The following is a 20,019-nucleotide window of genomic DNA, read 5'->3' as shown; positions in this document are numbered from 1 at the left end:
AATTTTTTTTATTTCAGTATATAGCTTTTAGATTGCGTCAGATAAATTGATCACTGATATATACCCCATCAAACTGCAGAATACACTTGCAATGATTGTGTGTACTGGTGTGTCATTTCTCATTCACCCCTCTAACAATGTTCTGTTGGACATTTACATACAGTTTTATTGTTAATGTTGTTGTGAGGGACCTGTTTTATGTAAAGCGGATTTTTTTTTGGAAACACCAAATGGTACTGGTTACAAACAGTGATATAAATACTGTAGATACAATACAAATAAAGGCATTCTACTACACCAGTGCAATACTGTGCGTGGTGTTTTTATTTTTACTTTCCACATCACATCCTGTGTGTTGCTAAATACTAAATATGTTTAATGCCCTTGGCTTGATCAACCCCCACTGGTGAAGAGGCACTCCTAGTCTCATATCTATCAATAAACTAATGTATTGAAATTAAACTATTGTATTTTATATATATATATATATATATATATATATATATATATATATATATATGTATATATATATATATATATATATATATATATATATACACACTGATGCACAAAAGAAATGCAACACTCAGGTCTAATGGATTTAATCAAATATTTTAAACATAGATATCAAACAAAATCACAGAAAACGTGAACAAAAATACAGATCAAAGAATCATGATAAGTTTACAGTATGAAGCGTGACACACTGTCAAAATGAAAACATTACAAAGTTACAAAGTTAGTATCGGGTATGACCTGAGCATTAACACAATCCTGGCAGCGCTGATGCACAGACCTGATCAGCCTCTGGATAGACTGCTGTGGGATGTTCCGCCACTCTTCCTGTGCAGCTGCAGCCAGCTGACGAAGGTTGGCTCGTTGGCCTGTCTCCTGTGGATGGCACTGGCGATTTGGTCCCACAGATGTTCGAGGCAAGACCTTGTCATTGTTTTCTTGAAGTCGTGCAATTGTAATCCTAGCACTGTGTGGTCTTGCATTGTTCTGCTGGAAAATCGACAGTTCCGGATTGGCTTGCAGGAACGGAAAAACTGTTGCCTGAAGGACTTTGTCAACGTATTGCTGAGCAGTAAGGTTGCCCTCCATCTGCACCAAAGGCTTTCTTGTGTTAAAGGAGATTCCTCGCCACATCATCACACTTCCACCACCCCACCGGTTGGCTTGCACAACGCAACAGTCAACATAACGGCCCGGGGCCGGTGTGCTGACCCTCTGCCTTCCAGGACATGGCCTGTCCCTCACAGAGCCGGTTTCCTTGTTTCTCTGGACTAGTCTGCTGATTGTTGAAGCAGAACATCTCATTCTCCGGGCAACTTCTCTCACAGACAGACCGCCTTCAATCATGCCGACAGCAACCAGGCGATCATCATTACTCAAGCAGGGCATGGTCGTATCTTTCGCTGTTCTTGCAATCATGTCTTTTCGAATGGCTAATTATACAGATTCTTAATCAACTCATGTTGGCAATTTTAACTAAACTCAAATAACAAACACTGAGCACCTGCCGTTTTTATGAAATCACATGACTTGAGCTCAGTATTTTGTTATCCCAAGGAACAATACTACTCAAACAATCAACAAACCTATCTGCTCACTATTAACATGACTCTATTCATTCAACTTTAGAATGTATTGCAACACTGACTTTGTGATTTAAGTGGGTTACACAGAGGTTATAGTATGTTTTAGTTTTTAGTTTTTTTTGCACTTAGAACAATCGCGTCTGTCTATCCTACTCAAACCCACATGTGAGTCATCTTTTGAATGGTTACAGACTAAGATCACAAAATAATACATTGTAATTTTAAGAGACCTAACGATAAGACTGGGTCATTCCATTTGATATCAAGGTGCACCTTGGATTGTGAAGAAACCGGTGGGGTCGAGTGGGGAGAACACAGTGTAAAACTTCCTATGTATTCTGAAGTTCAGGGCATCCTGAGATTAACCTGCTAATCACCTTCCTTGGTAAATCAAATTAAAGAGGACTTCTTTGGACAATTCAGACCTGGATGTGAAGGGATGTTATATGTTATATGAATCAAGCTTTAAAATAAGCATGTTAACCAAAATATGTTCTATAGTTGTTGTTTTTAGGACAAACCCTTTTTGACCTCAATCTTCCGGAGCTGAAGTTCACATTCTGTAAGTACATTTTCTGACTTGGGCTACTTTCTCAACGCAGTGACCTGATTCCAAAGTGAGGCTATTGTGCGAAAGAGATTGCACTCAGTGGATTGCAGTTCTCATGTGATGCTTATTGCTGTCATTTCAAAACAGGAAGCAGTAATCCTGTGTGTTTCTCACTTAAAACTAAAGAAGTGTTGGCAGAAAAAGGAATTCTCCTGCAGCTCCATACCGATTTGGTAAGTGATAGGACTATTGCTTCTGCTGGGAACTGAGTGTTTTTAATTGTTCTATTTTTACAAGCTGGCTTTTTATCTTAGTTTTTCTAATTTTACAATTAAACTGTATTTTTTTTAATTCAAATTGTATTCATTTTTTGTTTTCTGCTGTATCTTGAATATGTTGAGGTAGGTGTTGCCTCCACCCCATCAGTCACTATTGTAAAGTACGGGTAGGGTTAGCCGGTGGAGGTCAGGATTAGTTTGCTGCTGTTTCGCTTTTTGTTTGGATCACATATGCAGTGCACAGCTTTGCAAATGAGAAAACAGTGTAAAAAAATTCAAAAGTGAGAGAGTAAAGAAGAAACAGAAACAGTGCACACGCAATGATTTTGTGTGAGTGGAAAACACAATACTCTGTCACTATAAGCACATTCTGAACATTGTATTTGTTTTTCATTGTGTATGGGGTTAAATAAGTACAAAAATATTGAACGTTATATTAATTATTGCCGCAATTTTACTGTGATAATACACCATTAGCAAAGAATCAAAAGTGGACACTAACTACACCCTCCTAAATGAAGGCCACTGCATCCCATGGCAATGATATCATGAACTTCAAAAAACAAAAGTGAATAAGAAATCTGTGTAAAGAGACTTCAAACACTTTCAATTCTCTTTTTTTTGGTGACTGATCCAGTAAACAGAACTACAAAGAAGAAGAACACCACGAACAGAACGACATCGTCCACAACCCTGAAGTCAAGAACATGGTAATAAAATAAATCAAAGCATTTGGTTTGGAAACCAATGGTATGGAGTGCAATCAGGGCTGCCAATAACCTTGCTGCCCGCTCTGTGAAAGGGTTTTTCACTCACAAGGCTAACAGCTGCTCGGGTAATCATTCTAGGCTCAGGTTATTGTCTGGTATACTCAATCGGGGTTTACACAGTAGTTATTGCCTCTGGTGTTTGTACAAACTGGAGAAGGTAAGCAAGTCTACTTTATTATTTTTTAGAAACATGCATGATGAAATAACAATTGATTTCAGTAACGTGGCATGAAAGGCACTTGGAGTTGGAAAAGTAACCTTCATTTAAAGTGACGTCACTCTTTAGTAGGAAAGTAACACAAGAGGGGAAAAAAAAGACTAAAATAGCATATCTTTCTGTATCTATAATATCTGTCTGCGTATCCACCTACATCCTGGACAGTGTGGGGCACAGCAAGCAGTATGAGCGTTATGGTGTTTGTGAACAGGAAATACATGCTGAAAACAGGAAGGGTCCACATAGATTAATGTAAAGCCTTTGCAGTTTGAAGAAGACTTTTCTCTTAGATCTTGTGTTCACAATGTTTTCACAGCTATATCCCACCTGTAAACTCCACGTTGGCCTTTTCCTGCTCATTGCTTTCACAGGTAAGAGTGTTTACGTGAACTTTAAAATAAAACAAAGGTTAACAAATGTGGGGCAGCCCCCCCATGGCCCAGGGACAGGGTATTGCACACGTTGGGTTTACAGCTTGCGTAATTCAGGGCTCAGTCATGTGATGATATTGAGGAATTGCAATGGTTTATTCTTTATAAATCCTATATAAATTGGGCCAGCATTTATTCCAATTTTCATCTGTTTATGGAAGTTAATAGTAATAACAGAACTATCAAGAATGGTGTCGTATTGTATATAAGAGCACTGATTTACATCAGCATACATTCAAGTTATTTAGCATTTCAAATGCTCTGTTACCGCTTCTTATTTTGGTAAGTACAGTGTAAGTAATATATTGGGTTATTCTGGAATTAGTATTAACAGCTAGTTCAATGGCACACATGGCAATAGCAACTACCCACTTACTACTTTATTCCACCTTTTAATAGATATTTCAAGAGGATAATTAAAAAGATATAGCGGTACTAACACTGAGTGAACTCGTGTTCTACTTCAGAGTAGAAAGATGGCTGATAAAACAAATACTATTAGGCAGTCATGGATGTAGTATTAAGCAGACACCTTTGTGGTCATTGAAGTGGTCGTCTGGTAGGGAACGAAAGCCTGTGTTTAAAAAACCACTGCATTTATTTGTTTATTTCGAGATTAGAGTTAAGAAACGTCAGAATGTAAAAATGCGTTTGTATCTGTGTGTTTACAAAGTTATTAACGCATAAAGCTACTGAATTTCTAGGACAGACAATAAACACCCAACACACACATTTTTGTGTTGTTATTAATTTTAACATTATTCATTTTTGGTATTCTTTACAAGATTGTTTGTTTGGCGTGTTATTATAATGGCAAATAATTCTACAGGCATTTTAAAGTGTATAGACCATGCCCAGATACAATGACCCAATCCAGCACCAGTAACCAAGTGCATTATTACACCTTCATAAGGTGGCCCTTTATAACAGGGAATCGAGTGTAAAGCAGCATGGTCGAGGATCCCATTTACCCCATCATGACATTCCATTAACACTTTCATACTCGCTGTAATGTGGAACACAAATAGCACGGTCTTGTAACCATGGCTCCCAACTGTACTGTTATAAAGGGGGAGCACTGTACTGTAAAAAAAATAAAATACACACACATGCAAAAAATAACCAGGCCTGTGTGTTCATTGTCGTTCACAGAGACATACGTATTTATCAGCCCCGTTGTCAAAATGTATATCTTTTATTTTCATACAGAAGGATATACGAATATTATTCCTAACACTGTATTTCTTTATCCAACACAGATGTTGGCAGCTGCTCCCCGCAATCACCTCCCATCATTAGAGCATCTAAAGGAAGTAACGCTCTGCTGCCCTGCGCTGTCCCTGCAAACAATCACTCGAGGATGATCAGGGTTGAGTGGAGCAGAGGAGAACGCACGAGTCCTTTCTGTAAATACACTGTTGAAAGCAACACTATTACCCAAAATGAATGCGGGAGTCGAATGGAGGTGATATGGCAAAGCCACCATCTAAAAATCAAAGATCTCACAATCGGTGACAGCAGTATCTACAGCTGTGTAGCTGTCAGTCTTATACCCCCACCTATAATAGAAAACCGAAGTGAACTGACCCTTCTTGTCGAGGGTAGGTATATTTAAGTGTGTTTTTTTTTATATATTCAAGTCTACTTTTGCGTTTGGTTTGACACAAAGTGGAGTGGAGTGTGCTGAATCAAGGGGGTGGGATTTCGACCTGGGTTTGCAGACAGAGTGAAAGCTAAAGCTGCTACAATAGCCTTTCCTTTGCTCCCTCTGCTGTTACAGAATACAAACTGCCTCCCTCTGCTCTAGTTCCGTGTGCAAGTGTAACAGCGCAATGCCTGGGTATGAATCACTGACCACGTGCATCAAAAGCCACACATGACATTTGAAAACACGTCTCTCTTTTATCTTTGCAGTCATTCTTTATGATACCCTGATTAACAGATGGGCTGCAGCAGCGAGGTGACATTCAAAATTCCACCTGTCACACCTCTACTTCCTGTCACCCACCATTTACACATTCATCACAATAATGGGGGCTGTTTACACATTGCTCTTGTGGACTGGGGGGGGCATATACAGCTTTAATCAGCAGACTGAAGAAGGCACTACTTTACTTGGTTAGGGTTTTACCTTACATTGTGTAGAAAAGCAAGGCTATAATTGATTACCCCACCCCAAAACAGATGAAAGCTGCCTGGTATGTTATGAACTCGTTTAACAGTCTATTCAATTTGATGTAAATTGACGCAAATCATTAAAAGCAGGGTACTTTGTTTAAACCAATACCTCGCAGCAGTGTGTGGGGAATCTCTTATTTTAGTAAAATGACAGGATGTGGTGGGCTGAGAATTGTTAGCACATCCAGCCTCCTTTTATCAGATGGATTTGCTTGTATGTGATGTTAGAGGCTTGATACAACACACCGACCCACACCCTAGTGCCCTATAAAGAAAATACTCTGCAGAGGTCAAAAGCAACGTACGTCAAGTGATTGACATGAAACAGTGACACAGTAATATTCCAGTTCAGAAGTAGAAGGCTCTTCCAGGTGGCCGATAGCTGGAGCCTCCGTTTTTAGACTTCTCTTTCCACGCTTCCACGGTGTGTTGACTGGATTGTTTTCTCTTTTCCAGGTATGAGGCTGGAATTGTTTCCCATGCCTTCCAACACGTCTCCGGACTGCATACAGCTGGTCTGCAGCCTAGCAAGCTTCTATCCTCCCAAAGTCAATGTTACCTGGAGTAAACAGGGGGTGACACTTTCTGACACCCTGCTGACAAACAGCAGCACATACCTCTGGAGAAGCACCCTGAGCCTCTGCAAACCCGACTGGAACGAGGGAGACGTGATCTCCTGTCACGTGAACAGCTCAGTCACAGCTCAGCCTCTCACTCATAACATCACCATTACTTTCGATGGAGGTAATGAAACAAACAAACAAACTTCGAAGAAAGGCTTTCTAAAGGGTCCCCTTTGAATTTGAACACAGTGCTTCCTCCAAATGCAGTCTAGCAAGACTGGGTGAGATTATGTCTCCATGCAGTATCTGAAAAGTGAGAATGCAGCTGTAGATGTGAACAGGTGTAGATGGGCTGACCCAGGGTCTGTTTACAGAGTGCAATCACTGCTGGTCTAGAGTCAGACTGCACAGTATATAGGGACTCAATTCTTACATGTCAGGGATCTTGCCTTCATAGCGCAGCAGAGCCTCCAGTCCTGAAGGTTGCAGGTTCACAATTAATGAAGTTGATAATTCCGTTTTTTTGTTTTTTTTTATTATTGTTATTTTACATTGAACAGTTGTGAAGTTTGGAATTATTATTTTATTTATTTATTTTTATTTTCGTTTTGTGTAAAGTGTAAACTGATCCATGGGCTGACCTAGGCTGTGCAGCGCATTGAGCACAGCTGAGACACAAAGCAAGCGTTGTGCCTCTGCTTCTCATTCAGCTGAGCTGAAAGTAGAAAGCTGCATGATGTTCTTTTGAGTTCATTGTTGTCTTGCTGTTGTTTCAGATGTGCAGTGCTGCACCCCAAGCTGGACCACAATCATAGTCACATGTGTCTGTCTGTCTGCAGCGATCATACTGGGGACCAGCATTTTACTCAAATGTCGGAAAGGTGAGTGAAGACCATATCTCTCAGTGACCTGGGATTCACCAGCCTTACACACACTAGCATTACAAACAAGGCACTTAGCAACAGAGATATACTGGATTCACAGTACACTTATAATAAGCACCCTCAGAATGAATTGAAATCATTACAGGAGACTTAAGAGGTGTGCTTTAAGAGAAGTGTTCTTGGGGTGATATGTGGCTCATATTCACAGGGATTTAAAAACTTGAGAAAATTTTAATGACTGCTTAAAAAACAAAAACAAAAAAAAAACAAAAAAACAAGAAGAATACATTTCTTTGAAACAGCTGAAAAAGGTTTATCGAAATAATAATAAAAAAAAATAGCCCCCAACAAAACACTGTTTAAAACATCCTTAAAGGTTTGTCAGACATGGGAAGATGTTGTGGAGTCTTTGTTGTGAGGCCTGTAGACCTGATATAAAGAGCCTTTGCAGAGAAGCAAAGTAAACACACGATGTCAACCCTTTTTGCTTCAGTCAAACATTAGGCACATCTCTCTGGCTCATTTCTCTCCCAGGACACCATGTGGTTGGTATCATGTGATGAATGGTGGCAGAAGGTGGCAGTCAATGAGAGGCATTGTCAACTGTTTATGTTATTCAAAGCTGAGAAGTGTCCTGTGAACGCAGCTCAATCTTATTTCAGGTGTTATTTACTTGAAACAAAGAGATTCCACAGAACCACCAACACAAAAACATTTAAGCACATAAATATATCCATTTATCAGACCATCACTTAGACCACAAAGTGTCATTATGACTAGGTGTCAGTATCATACCATGCATGTCAACATTCACAGCTCTTCAAATTATTTAAGTGCATGTTTCAGTGCAGGTGCTCCACTATCTGCAATGCCCTTGATTCATACATGTAAAATGCACTAAATCAGCAATTATTTAGAGCAAGCCTTTTGGTTTTAAATATTTACCTGGCACCCCACATAATAAACCGTTACTCTTTGTTGTTTTGGTTTTGAGTACCTCTAAAATAAAAATAAAAACCGGACTTGAAAGTGCTTAAGTAAATTCAAAATAAAGATTTGTAAAAAAAACTAAACAAATGAAACCTCTGTTCAGTATCTATAATTCCTATCACGGGGTATCAATTAGATAATAAACAGACTAATATATATTTGCAAAGATTTAGCATTCCACTTTTACCTCATTGAGTAAATGTGACCTATGTTATTGTGCATGCTTATTTTTCGATGAGCAAGCATTGATCCTGTGTCAAATACCGAACTGGTGTTTCGGTGGGACCTCGGTTGCACTCCATTTTGTGTGTGAGCTGTATATTTTACTTTGTAGGTCAGCAGAAAAGGTCTATAGCATTTATCTTTACATCTTTAACATTGGTTCACACATTTTCTGCCTCCTATTAGCATGAAGCAGCAAACTAGAGCGTGCAGCTTGCTGATACAAGGTGCTTCCTGTCCAGTTAACCGCACCATGTTTTAATAAAACTCTCTTTTAAACTCTTTCTGTGCCTTGCTGGAGGTGTGAGGAAGTGTGCAGGTCTGAAGGTCTTTGCTCACCGGATTAGTTTCTTTATCTGGGCCTGGTTATCTTGAGTACACCTCCCATAATATTGCTCTGAAAAAAAGTAAATACCATCTTTGCATAATTACATTTATTACGGCTTTCGCAGTGTTTGGGAACCAGAGCACATGCTGGTCTTCAGTCCTGAACTGAACTGACGCTCTTATCCTTTCTCCTCCTTTATTAAATTGCCAGTTAATGATCCCAATTTAGCTTGACCACATTCTCGCATGTTTTTCAGTTCTCCTCCAAACAGGTCCAACACGTCCTAGTCCAGTCACATTCTCTATTGGCAGGCATGCCTGCCTGTGGGAAGGGTACAGACACAATGGTTTACATGGTGCTCTGCCCTGTCACCCTAAGAAACTGAGATAATGAGTTATTTCATTTTGTTTGATGTCAAATCTGCTGATGAAGACTCAGGGGAGCAGCTGGTGGTCTTTAAAGTGGACTCTTCTACCTTTTGCCTTTATCTTTTATTGAGAAAAAAAGGCTCATTACATGTACGTTTTGCATCACCCTATAGAATTAACAAATTTAGTTTCATAAAGTCGATTGAAACCTGCTGAATAATGTTACGTTAACATATTGAATTACATACCGTTTTGTAGTTTTTCCATAAAATCTAACATGAAATACTGTACTACTATTATGATAGACTTCCAGTAGACTTTTGTGATATCATTTTGTAGTTTATTTGATTACATGATGTTAAATTATGTGAATATATTATTTTTTTTTCTATTCTGTCTCAATCCTAAAATTCTAGGTGATGCAAAATGTTTGACCATAGCTGTAGTTCTTAGGATGTGAAACTCACAGATTCATTTTTGGATAAATACAGGATTTAAATAAAAACTGTACGGTGGTTTATTGATTTGTATTGTACATGCAAAACTAAAAAGGAAAGTCCATGATTTTCCTGGGCGTACCAGTAAACAGAGGAAACACAATACAGAACAGAAACCCCCACAGGTAAGTCCCAGCAGTAAGAATGTTAAAAGAAGTGTGATGGTTTTCATATTCCACAAGGTGGCAGTGTCTTGTTAGGGACTTTAGAGAACAGCCTGTCAAAACTACAGCAAGACCACTACAGTCACTCAGACATGCGCTACCAACACTGCTTCTGGAGAAAGCCCTTGTTTGTGATAAGTATGTTTTTACTATAATGTTTTGGATAATCCAGAGGTTTAGATCACCAGGGTTTGAATAATCTTTTGGCAGATGTTTAAAGAACAATAGAAAACAAGATTACATCTCAAAGCTTGCATCTCATTTCCTGAAACAATGTTGCTGTACTAATGATAGGTACTGCTGCTATGGCTTTCGATGTGTGAAGATGTTATCATATTTAGTCATTCTTTTCATATTTTCTCTAGCATAGTGTTAATATATTTAAGATTACAAGCACTATCTGAAAAACTTCAAGTTAAAAGCATGCAGTATGTCGCGGGAAAACCTCAAAAAAAAAAAAAAAGCTCAAATAAAAGTACAAATGAGTCAGTCGATTTTATTTATTTATTGTTCAAAGCCAGAAATAATATATTCAGAGATAAGGTGTAGGGAAACAGCCCATAAGTGTTCTGCAGAATATGAAGTTCAAAATGGAATGAAGTTCAGAATGGAATCTCTGTCTGAGTTGAGTTATGGATGGTATTGAAGTGGACTGGGCGACTCAACCCAATGCACAGGTGGAGACTGGGGCACAAGCTCAGGCTGTTGTGCTTGCCGAAGCAGCATCTTAACTGTCATACAAGAGCCAGGCTGGTTTGCACGAGCAGTTCCGAAGCTAGTAGAGTTTGCCTTATGTGCACAACATTCTTTCATTCTCACACTCCACCCTCGCTGCGTCTCTTTACCCACGAACCCACCCCACCCCACTGGCACGCTGCACTATAGTCCTTGAAGATAGATTTTGTTTTCTAATTCCAGGTACCTGTCTGAGGTCCAATGAAGGGACTGTGTTGAATAACCTTGTATATGAAAACCTGCAGTTCAGCACAGCACATGAAGACCACAGTAAAACCAGCGCAAGCAGCTGTATCTATGACAATTAGCAGCACTTAGTAGAGCCCAAGTGGTGTGATTTACTTTCACTCTGAGGTACTTATTGATTCAAAAGACAACATGATGTGTATTAAATACTTTTGAATTTTAGATACTGTATTAAAGTAAACAAATACACCACTAATGTACCACACTTGCTGTTTTTGATTTGAAATGAATGTATTGGAGCTATTTGTTGAAGTCGTTATGTATGTATGTATGTATGTATGTATGTATGTATGTATGTGTATGTATGTAAATAGTAAAATAAACATAACATGAATGACCTAAAATGTGTAGTTTGAGAATAAATAAGATGAGATAATGTACACTATATAAGTATAAAGGAAAGTAAATGGATAAATAGACTCAATACCACGATGCCTGGAACACAAATCCTCAGCCATCAGATTCGATCATGGTAAACAACTGCACTGAACACCAGGGGTCATTTTCACAAAGCATTAGAAAAACCTTTGTAAACTGAATGCTGCCTACGTGGGTTTACGTAAGGTTTACCAAGTTTGTAAACCTTACATTTCGCACAGTGTTAGTGTGGATATTTGACACATTGTCGTAGACAAAAGTATATTTGTTAAATGAAGACCTTTATAGGGTTATCATATGACTCCATGTTCACTGGGACAGTTCAGGCTTTTTGACTCACATCACAATGCATTCTGGTATGTTTTACCTACTCAGGTACCTTTCACCTCTTTAAGAGATGCAGGACTACACTTACCAGAATGCATTGGGGGGCCAGTTAAAAAGCCTGAACTGTCCCAAACTGTCCCAGTTAACATGGAGTCACATGGTAACCCTAGACTTTTAGTTTAAGTGAGAATATTCGCTTAACAATCAAGTATCTCCTACATATGTACCATAACCCTCAGTCCGCTTAAAGCTGGTGTTTAGCTAGCTGAGAAGTAATCCCGTGCGGAGCATGGTGTGTTGTATTTTTCAGCTCCTCCTTGTGTGTGCCGCCGAAGTCCAGGGGAGGAGACAGGCTCTCGAGAGATCTGCAGGGAGAGCAGGAGTGGGGTGTTGCACCTCAAAGCCGGGCTATAAGCCCCATAAGTTAAGTACTAGTGTTTTGCTGGAAAGCAATTGTTTGTTTAACTGGGGCTATAGCCAGCTTGAGGTGTAACCAGTATTTACAGATCAGAGCCGATCCTTTAGGAAGAACCTGCATTAAGGGCCGTGGGTTTCCTGTCTGTTCTAGAGCAGGCGGTGCCACAAGGAGAAGGAGCAGCCAGGCCGAGCTGCAACACAGGGAACCCCAGCCAGGCAATCGTGGGATCACAGGCATGGAGACAAGCCAGCCAAGGAGACAGAGCAAGGAGAACACAGTGGGGGAGCTGGTGCTGTGACAGAGCCAGGAAAGGACAATCACTGACGGGGGCAGAGGTCAATGCACAAAGACGAAGTAGCATTGCTGCTGCATTCTTGTATTTAAAAGGGAGGAGTGAGGAGGGGTTTTAGGAGTGCCAGTGCACTGGATATAGCGAAACACTTTTGTATTGTTTTATTAGTGTTTTAGTGTATTTATTGGGGAATGTATTTTAAGGGTGCACTGCAATTGTTGGTGCTACTGCCAAGAGGAGGGATATTTGTGTGTGTGTTGTTTTTATCTGATTACTGCTCTGTGATTGGTTTTTAGATATACAGTGATACTTTTGCACTGCAGTATTGAATTCTGTACACAACAAAAGATTTTGAGCTTGATGTCGTGCGTGCTGTGTGGCACACTGTACCTCCGGCTTTAGTTACTTTGGAGTCCGACTGGCAGTGGAGTAACCACTGACCAGAGAAAAAGCAAAGAACCTGTTTCACCACTTTTGTGCATATATGTTTACTGTGACAGCAAATGTGATCAGAAATAAATCTGATAACGTTCCATTATCTCGGGTGTGAATGGAAATTAGCCTGCAGTTTTATTCAAGAGGTGCATGAGGTAAATAGATACAGAAGAGATTAGAACTGGCCCTTTCCACTCTGCTTGTTTTCTGTCCAATTAAAATGCTGGCCTCGGTAGTTTCTACACACAGGAAATGGTTTTAATCAATAACAATCCTGTACTGATGAAAGATCACAGTGCTGAAGCACATTAACTGTCTTTACTTGCATATGAATTGGGGGCTGCATTTATTTTTTCTGAGGTGTTATTGCGTGATGCTGCAATAGCATGGTATATGCTGGGTTCAAAGAACTGGCGTCTGACGCTGTTTCAGCAATAGTTCAGAGCAAACTGAAGATTTATTGAAGCCAGCGGTTGTGGGTGACATTTGTTTGTTATTGTGTGAAAACGGGTTAGTTTTACAAGAACAATAGAAAAGGCTGGTATCTGGTTTCAGATAACAGGTCACAGTTTTCAGTGGATAAGCGCTGCCCGTTTTAATAAGAAAAACAGTCTCACTACCCACAGAACATACACAAGTTAGCTTAAAACAATCTTAACAAAGTATTCAAATAGTCCTTAACCAGCACACTAATTTATAACTGAAGACTAAGTGGAACACTATTTCATTGTCCTACAGGGACCAATACTGTATGTTACTTAGAAATGTATTAAAATTCAATTGATTAGGGGACTCTGCATTTGTCTGGCCGACTAATTCTTAGTTTCTTTCAATCTCTGTACCAATCACTGTATGTACAAAACTGATTTATTTTCAAACGTAAAAGTGTATTGCAGTTGGTATTTATTGAAGAAGGTAGTATTGATTCACAAAAGATCAGCAAAAATAGGACTTGGTGTTCTTGTTCCACTGAAAGATATTATAATGATTTTAAATTTGTTGACCGCATTGGTAAGTGTCAATTCTTATTGAGATTGTTGAGAAAACATTAATCCACATCACATGCAACATATAACGATATTTCAGACACGATATTCACCTCTCAATGATCTATAATTCAGACAAAAAATATTCAGAAAAAGTTTCATCTAGTTATTGTGCCGTAATATAATGCAGTTCTCAAAGACAGACACAGATCTTGTTTCTTGATTTTTAGATTTGCTTTGTATTTCTTGCTGAATGTGAGGCTTATGTTGTCAAGATCTCTACATGTTCATTTATAAACAGTATTAATGGTACTAACTCATACATAACAGCAACAAAAACATTTAACCAGCTGTTTTGCACACCCCCACATTTCCCTAGATCCATCTGAAGAAACATAGTCTGCCCACTGGTTAACTGTATTCACACATCACTGATGTGCACAATGCTGAAAACTGAACTAAGAACCATAGTGAATATGAGGGATTCAGGCACAATAAAACCCATATTATTCTGTGGCTTTATCTTTAGATTCAGAGGGGTGGTAAAGCATTAAGCACCATTATTTAAATCATGTTCCACAAATGTAGAGCTACAGGACTCTCTGTTCCCCCCAGCCCCGTCACCGCGCTCTGGTCAAAAGAGCTGACCCGTAACGATACGGGTGAGAGCCCGGGGAGTTTCTCGTACGAGGCTTTCACAGCCACTGAAGCCTTTAGATATTCTGCTGTTAGCAGGACTGAAGATCAAGCTGCAACATTCCAGATATTAAATGACTCCATTTTGATTATTACCTTTTTAGTAATATTGTTACATTTTAGTAATTAAATATACGCTTTCCTGGGGTTTAACTGATACTTTTTTATTTTTAAAAATAGAGAAATGAAACAAACCCCCAGTGTCCTCCTAAAACAAGTAGGTCACACAATAGTGTGGTTTTCTACTGAGCTTCAGTCACTCGAGCATTTAAAGTTTCAAACAATGTCCGGTAGAATCACATGACTTCGCTTGGGGACAGACTGCAGGTAGATTGCGCTTTGTCAACTCTGCAACCTCAAGAACGTCTGGCTGCAGTAAGTACAAAATGTAATGATTAAAGTGAACACATATTGGGCAGAAATGTCCAAGTAAAGCTATTTTACTTGACCGTGGGCCTGTTGTAATTTCATTGTCTTTTTTCAGCAGATACCATGAAGCTACTCCTGATGGTTTCAGTTTGCCTGTTGCTCGAAGACTTTTTAAATCAAAAAGGTAAAGAGAACTGTGTTGAGAAAGCTCATTATCCACAGGCTCATTTTAGGATTATCATGAAACGTATTTAATGTGTATTAATCAAACTGAACTAATCACTGCATTTTGTTTGTTTGTTTTTACTGTGCACTATGACTGAAGTCACAGCATCCCAGGATCCACACGTTATCACAGCACTGAAAGGAGGAACAGTGACTATTGATTGTTTACATGGTTTAACTAATGCTGACGGGATGGCTGTCACTTTACAAAGAAATGCAACATTGTGTTACAAAGTGATTGGGAACTACAGTACCTGGGAAGAACAGTGTAATGAACGCTTCAACATGACATGGAATAACAAGACCAATACTATATCTCTTATAATTAAAGCTCTTATTTTAAATGACTCTGATATTTACACCTGTAAATTGGACAGAGTTATACCTCCACCAACACAATCTATAACAGAAAACAAAACATTTCTTCAAGTGACAGGTAGGTAAAGTTTATCTTCCTGTATTTCAATTCTGTCTAAAAAAAACCCCATTTATAATCTTGTAAATTGTACCTTAAAAAAACGTTTCTATATCTTACAAAATTAATTCACAGTCATACAAAGCTCGAATTAGCCAAAGCCATGCTAGAGGATGCAGTTTTCAAAGTTAATTATAGGCAAGCTGATATTACATCAACCAAAAATACAATTGCTCTTTTACGGGAAAGATAGTATGCAATTCCTAATAATAATGAATCTGGTCAAAGAAAACCTGTCATCTATAATTGATTGAAACATTCTAAATGATGTTTTTTTTCTGATACAACTTGCAACACACAAAAGAAAAATGACAACACACCATATGGCTGAAAGATGAGTGCTATATGAGTAATTCATAATAATAATGAAGCTCTACTGGTCCTTGTGATAAAACAGAACGGAACAAGATTACAAAACTGATTTAATACGAGGTATTATTAATGAATGACATCTGAGTGTGAATGTATTATTATAAGTCTACTAACTCCAAACTCATCTTGTTCCAGTATCACATTAATAATATTTGATCTTTTTAACTCTATATTTTATAATTAAAGCTTTTATTTTAAATGACTGGTGTTCACACCTGTAAATTGGAAAGAGTTATACCTCCACCAACACAATCAGTAACGGAAAACAAAACATTTCTTCAAGTGACTGGTCTTCTTCATGTTACTAAGAACTTCCCTTAGAAACAGGGTGGCAAAACAGATGCCTGCAGATAGTAGTACATGCTCTTGTATACAGCATATAATAGATGATAATCTACAAACTGGTAAAAACTGAAGTGGAATGAATTCATTCTTTCTTTAATAATTAAGGGCAAAAAGCTTACCTTCATTAGTGAACCTTTGATAGTGGAAGTTTACTGGTGTTTAGGGTTTAGTAGTACCTGCCCTGGGAGGCACTGTAGAAGCACAGGATTTACCACATCACACAATACCAATAGAAAGGCATGAGCGTACTGGATTACTGCACAGCAATGCATGTTTCAACATTAAGATTGTATTTATTCAATGTGCATATTGGATAATACAACTTTTATTCTACCCTTCCATTTTTAACATTTGGGAGGGTTTTTTAAATTTTAATTTAATTTTAGACATTTATGTTTGAAATTTTTTTCAGCCCGTCCGAACATCGGGCTGGTTTATGTGAACAGTTCCAATGGAAGCACCCGGTTGGTTTGCACTTCGGAGGGCTTCAGCCCAAAGCACATTGAGGTGTCCTGGTTTAAAGATGGAGAACTGATCAGCAACGACGCTCATGAGGAGAATCTGACTTCTAATGATGACGGCTCCTTTACTCTTACAAGTTACTGCAGTGTGTCTGGAAGTGGAGATTACACCTGTCAGGTCAACCATTCCACGCTTCAATCACCCCTCACTGCAAGTGTTACTGTATCGGCACATGAAGATTTACATGTGCAAAGTAAGTGCCCCATGCGATTTCCATTTTCAATGCTTTTCTATAGTTAAGCATGTTTTCCAATGCTTTACTCATCACTGATGTACAGTAGCATGCTTGCCTGAGCTCAACTGTGCTTTGTGTAAGATGCTTCTTTGCTATGCTTTTACTACAGTGCGTTTACAGAGAAGCTATTTGTCTATTTCTTGACTGCAGAGGAAAGTTCATTCCGCTCTTCATTAACCACCAGAGTGAATATTACTGTGCTGCTCTATTCATAACCTTACCTCATCCGTCTGTGTAGGCAGTGCTATACTGAACTAACTAAAAGCATGTTAAGGGCTTGTGAGTCTTTCAAATAACATGATGAGTTCTGAACAAGAACCATTTATAAACCACCAAAAAAAAAAAAAAACAACGTTGAAATCTGCTCAGTAAGTAAAGACATTAAAACAAGTTAAAATGACTTGAAAGACCGAAGTTTAAAGGGTTTGTTTTACTTTAATGTTCTGTTCGAATGTATTAACATACAAGGATGCTAAAAAAACACTTCAAAGTGTTATAAACACTTATTACTAAAGGTGTGAATAAGAATGTGTTCAATAACACGGTATGAGGCTGTAATCAAGTGTCATTAAAATAATAATGTTTACTGATATGAAAACGAAAGCGGGACTGGCAGAAGTACTGAATATAAGACAAACTGATAAAAATCCCTTTTGGTTTCCCTCGCAAATAAACACGAGAAAAACAAACAAACAAAAAAACGGTTTATCAACTGCTTCATTATTAATCGCTGTTAATTTAGAAAATGTGCAATGCAAGGTCTGGCAGATTCTGTAAAAGAAACTATTTCAGTTTCAAAATGATTGCGATTGAAATGTGCACAGGCTGACTGACTTGCACCCGTGCACTCTTTGAATGTCACGCCATTGCAATCCCATTGTAAGACCCTATAGCTGAGGAGCCTGTCGATTGCTACCATCATGTTCTGCTCAGCTAAAGTTTCATGTGTTTGCTTTTATTAGTATATGGATGAGAAGTAATCATGCACCTGTGTAGAACTCATGCACTTTAACATTGTCTTTACAGGTCATCACCTGTGTAGAACTCATGCACTTTAACATTGTCTTCACAGGTCATCACCTGTTTCGTTTGGCAGTGGTGGTTATTGGCCTCCTCTTCATCTGTGCAATATTGCTCATAATACACAGGTACTGGAAATGATAAGGCATTCCAAGTGTGTTTCTTTCATTAAAATTACTTTATTGTTTGTCAAATGATTATTATTATTATTATTATTATTATTATTATTATTATTATTATTATTATTATACATAAATTAGAGACAAGAGTTAGAGCATTTTGTGGGTAAATACATTAAGAAACATTAAAAAAATGTTTTTTAAATAATTCAGGAAAATATTTTTTTTTTAAGAAAAATAGATAAAAGTGTTATTGCAGATACAGTTCTATGAGAAAATTAGAAGTTCTATTTGAAAATTTGAAAATGATCTGATTTTTTGTGGATTTTAAATTTTTCTTTTTTTAAATGGTATTAATAAAACAGTAGAGCCCATCTCTAACTGAAGAGCCTGCTTTTCTGAACTATAACCAAACATAATTGTAATAAATATGTTTTTATTAATTACAACGTTGGTCTCCAGGATAAACCCCTAAAGATTATTACCTAAATGACATGATACAAACAAATAAAATAATCATTCTAAAAATGAAGGATTCACATATAGTATAACAGTATAATATATAAATCAGCATAGTAAACTCCTTAACAATAAAAATGAATTACCAAACAGTTCCCTACATCACAGTAAAGGCCTAAACACCTGCATTACCCACAAAAATACTTCTAATGCATATCATTTCTATATTGAAGTATTTGTATAACATTCAAAAACGGAAAAATAGACTAAATATGTGCACATTATATGAATCACATTATGAGTAATTAAGAAGCTTGCAGGTCTTTTTGAAATAGATTGTAAAAGATCCTGTCCCTGTGCTTACTGCATTTCTTGATTTATTGTATTACTCACAACTCTGTGCTGGTTACATTTTACAAGTACTGTAGTACAGTGGAAGAGGGTTTTTTTTTGTTTTTTTTTTAACAAAATGATCAGACATCTATGAAATAATAATAAAATCTATATATTGCATATATATATTTTATTGTTTAATTAAATAATAAAAACAAAACTAGTACAAAACTCTTTTTTTTTGTATTACACAGGGGCAATGCTTTTCTTGGCCTTATATTCTTGCCCCTGGATTGATTTCCTGCTGCTCTTTATTTAGGTTAATTGTGTAAAAATGAACACGTTTTGCAAATGACTTCATTACTGTACACGTGCAGCTTTGAATTTACAAATTAAGTACACTCAGTAACCACACAATGCTTCCCTGATCAGAGTACCGGTACTGTAGTTCACAGCAGTGCAAACACGTTTTATTAAATGTTTTTTTGTTCCCTTCATTCTAGGTACGGATTTAAACACCATCCAAATCACATCAAGGATACGGCCTAACTCCTGTTACATTCTGTCTTGAACATGTAACCCTGAATTGCTTTTTGAACCTATATGAATCTGTTTTTAATATTCTGTAATTGTGTGCAGTATATTGTGCAATTAAAACATTACAAAATGCATCTACACTCTATCCATGTAATCATTCTTTATTGTCCAGTTGAAAACATGCTCTATAAAATGGTGCTGCAGTGCAATTTTAAGATACATAGCATACTGTAATGTGCATTTATGCTAAACACGACTGAACTGAAATGTAAGCACGTAGTTCACCACAGATGTAAAAGGGTCTGACTACCACAGCTGAACCACAGCGTATTATGTAATAACGGTGGAACAGAAACGTGTTTGTCAGATAAAATGCAGTAACATGGGTCTGGTCTTTCTTTACAATGTGCATTGGGTTTGAGGTAGACTGTGACCAGTTTTAGTTAATAAAGGC

At 37.9% G+C, this 20,019-nt stretch overlaps 2 protein-coding genes across 5 annotated transcripts; both read left to right on the top strand.

Annotated features, from left to right (window-relative positions):
- Positions 1-2,244: 2,244 nt before the first annotated feature.
- On the top strand, positions 2,245-14,515 carry LOC117406485 (uncharacterized). Of its 4 annotated transcripts, none has more exons than XM_034922898.2 (8): positions 2,245-2,384; positions 3,067-3,139; positions 3,733-3,787; positions 5,107-5,448; positions 6,482-6,769; positions 7,365-7,469; positions 10,960-11,130; positions 12,038-14,515. In XM_034922898.2, exons 1-7 carry the CDS (start codon positions 2,272-2,274, stop codon positions 11,082-11,084), a joined length of 1,101 nt encoding a protein of 366 aa, XP_034778789.2. In that variant the 5' UTR covers positions 2,245-2,271; the 3' UTR covers positions 11,085-11,130; positions 12,038-14,515. The 4 variants fall into 4 exon arrangements, with proteins under 4 accessions (XP_034778789.2, XP_034778788.2, XP_033866448.3 ...); XM_034922897.2 differs by having other exon boundaries at positions 12,016-14,515; XM_034010557.3 differs by lacking the exon at positions 12,038-14,515 and having other exon boundaries at positions 10,960-12,008.
- Positions 14,516-14,781: 266 nt separating this feature from the next.
- On the top strand, positions 14,782-19,612 carry LOC117406486 (tyrosine-protein phosphatase non-receptor type substrate 1-like). The gene is made up of 6 exons (XM_034922901.2): positions 14,782-14,929; positions 15,039-15,107; positions 15,249-15,584; positions 16,753-17,055; positions 18,170-18,245; positions 19,532-19,612. The coding sequence occupies exons 2-6, from the start codon at positions 15,047-15,049 to the stop codon at positions 19,575-19,577; spliced, it is 822 nt and encodes a 273-aa protein (XP_034778792.2). The 5' UTR covers positions 14,782-14,929; positions 15,039-15,046; the 3' UTR covers positions 19,578-19,612.
- The last annotated feature ends 407 nt before the right edge of the window (positions 19,613-20,019 follow it).

The sequence above is a fragment of the Acipenser ruthenus genome, chromosome 8, assembly GCF_902713425.1.
Source record: "Acipenser ruthenus chromosome 8, fAciRut3.2 maternal haplotype, whole genome shotgun sequence".
NCBI classification, from domain to species: domain Eukaryota; kingdom Metazoa; phylum Chordata; class Actinopteri; order Acipenseriformes; family Acipenseridae; genus Acipenser; species Acipenser ruthenus.
Note: the sequence above shows the minus strand (reverse complement) of the source record. Positions and strands in the feature narration are given on the sequence as shown.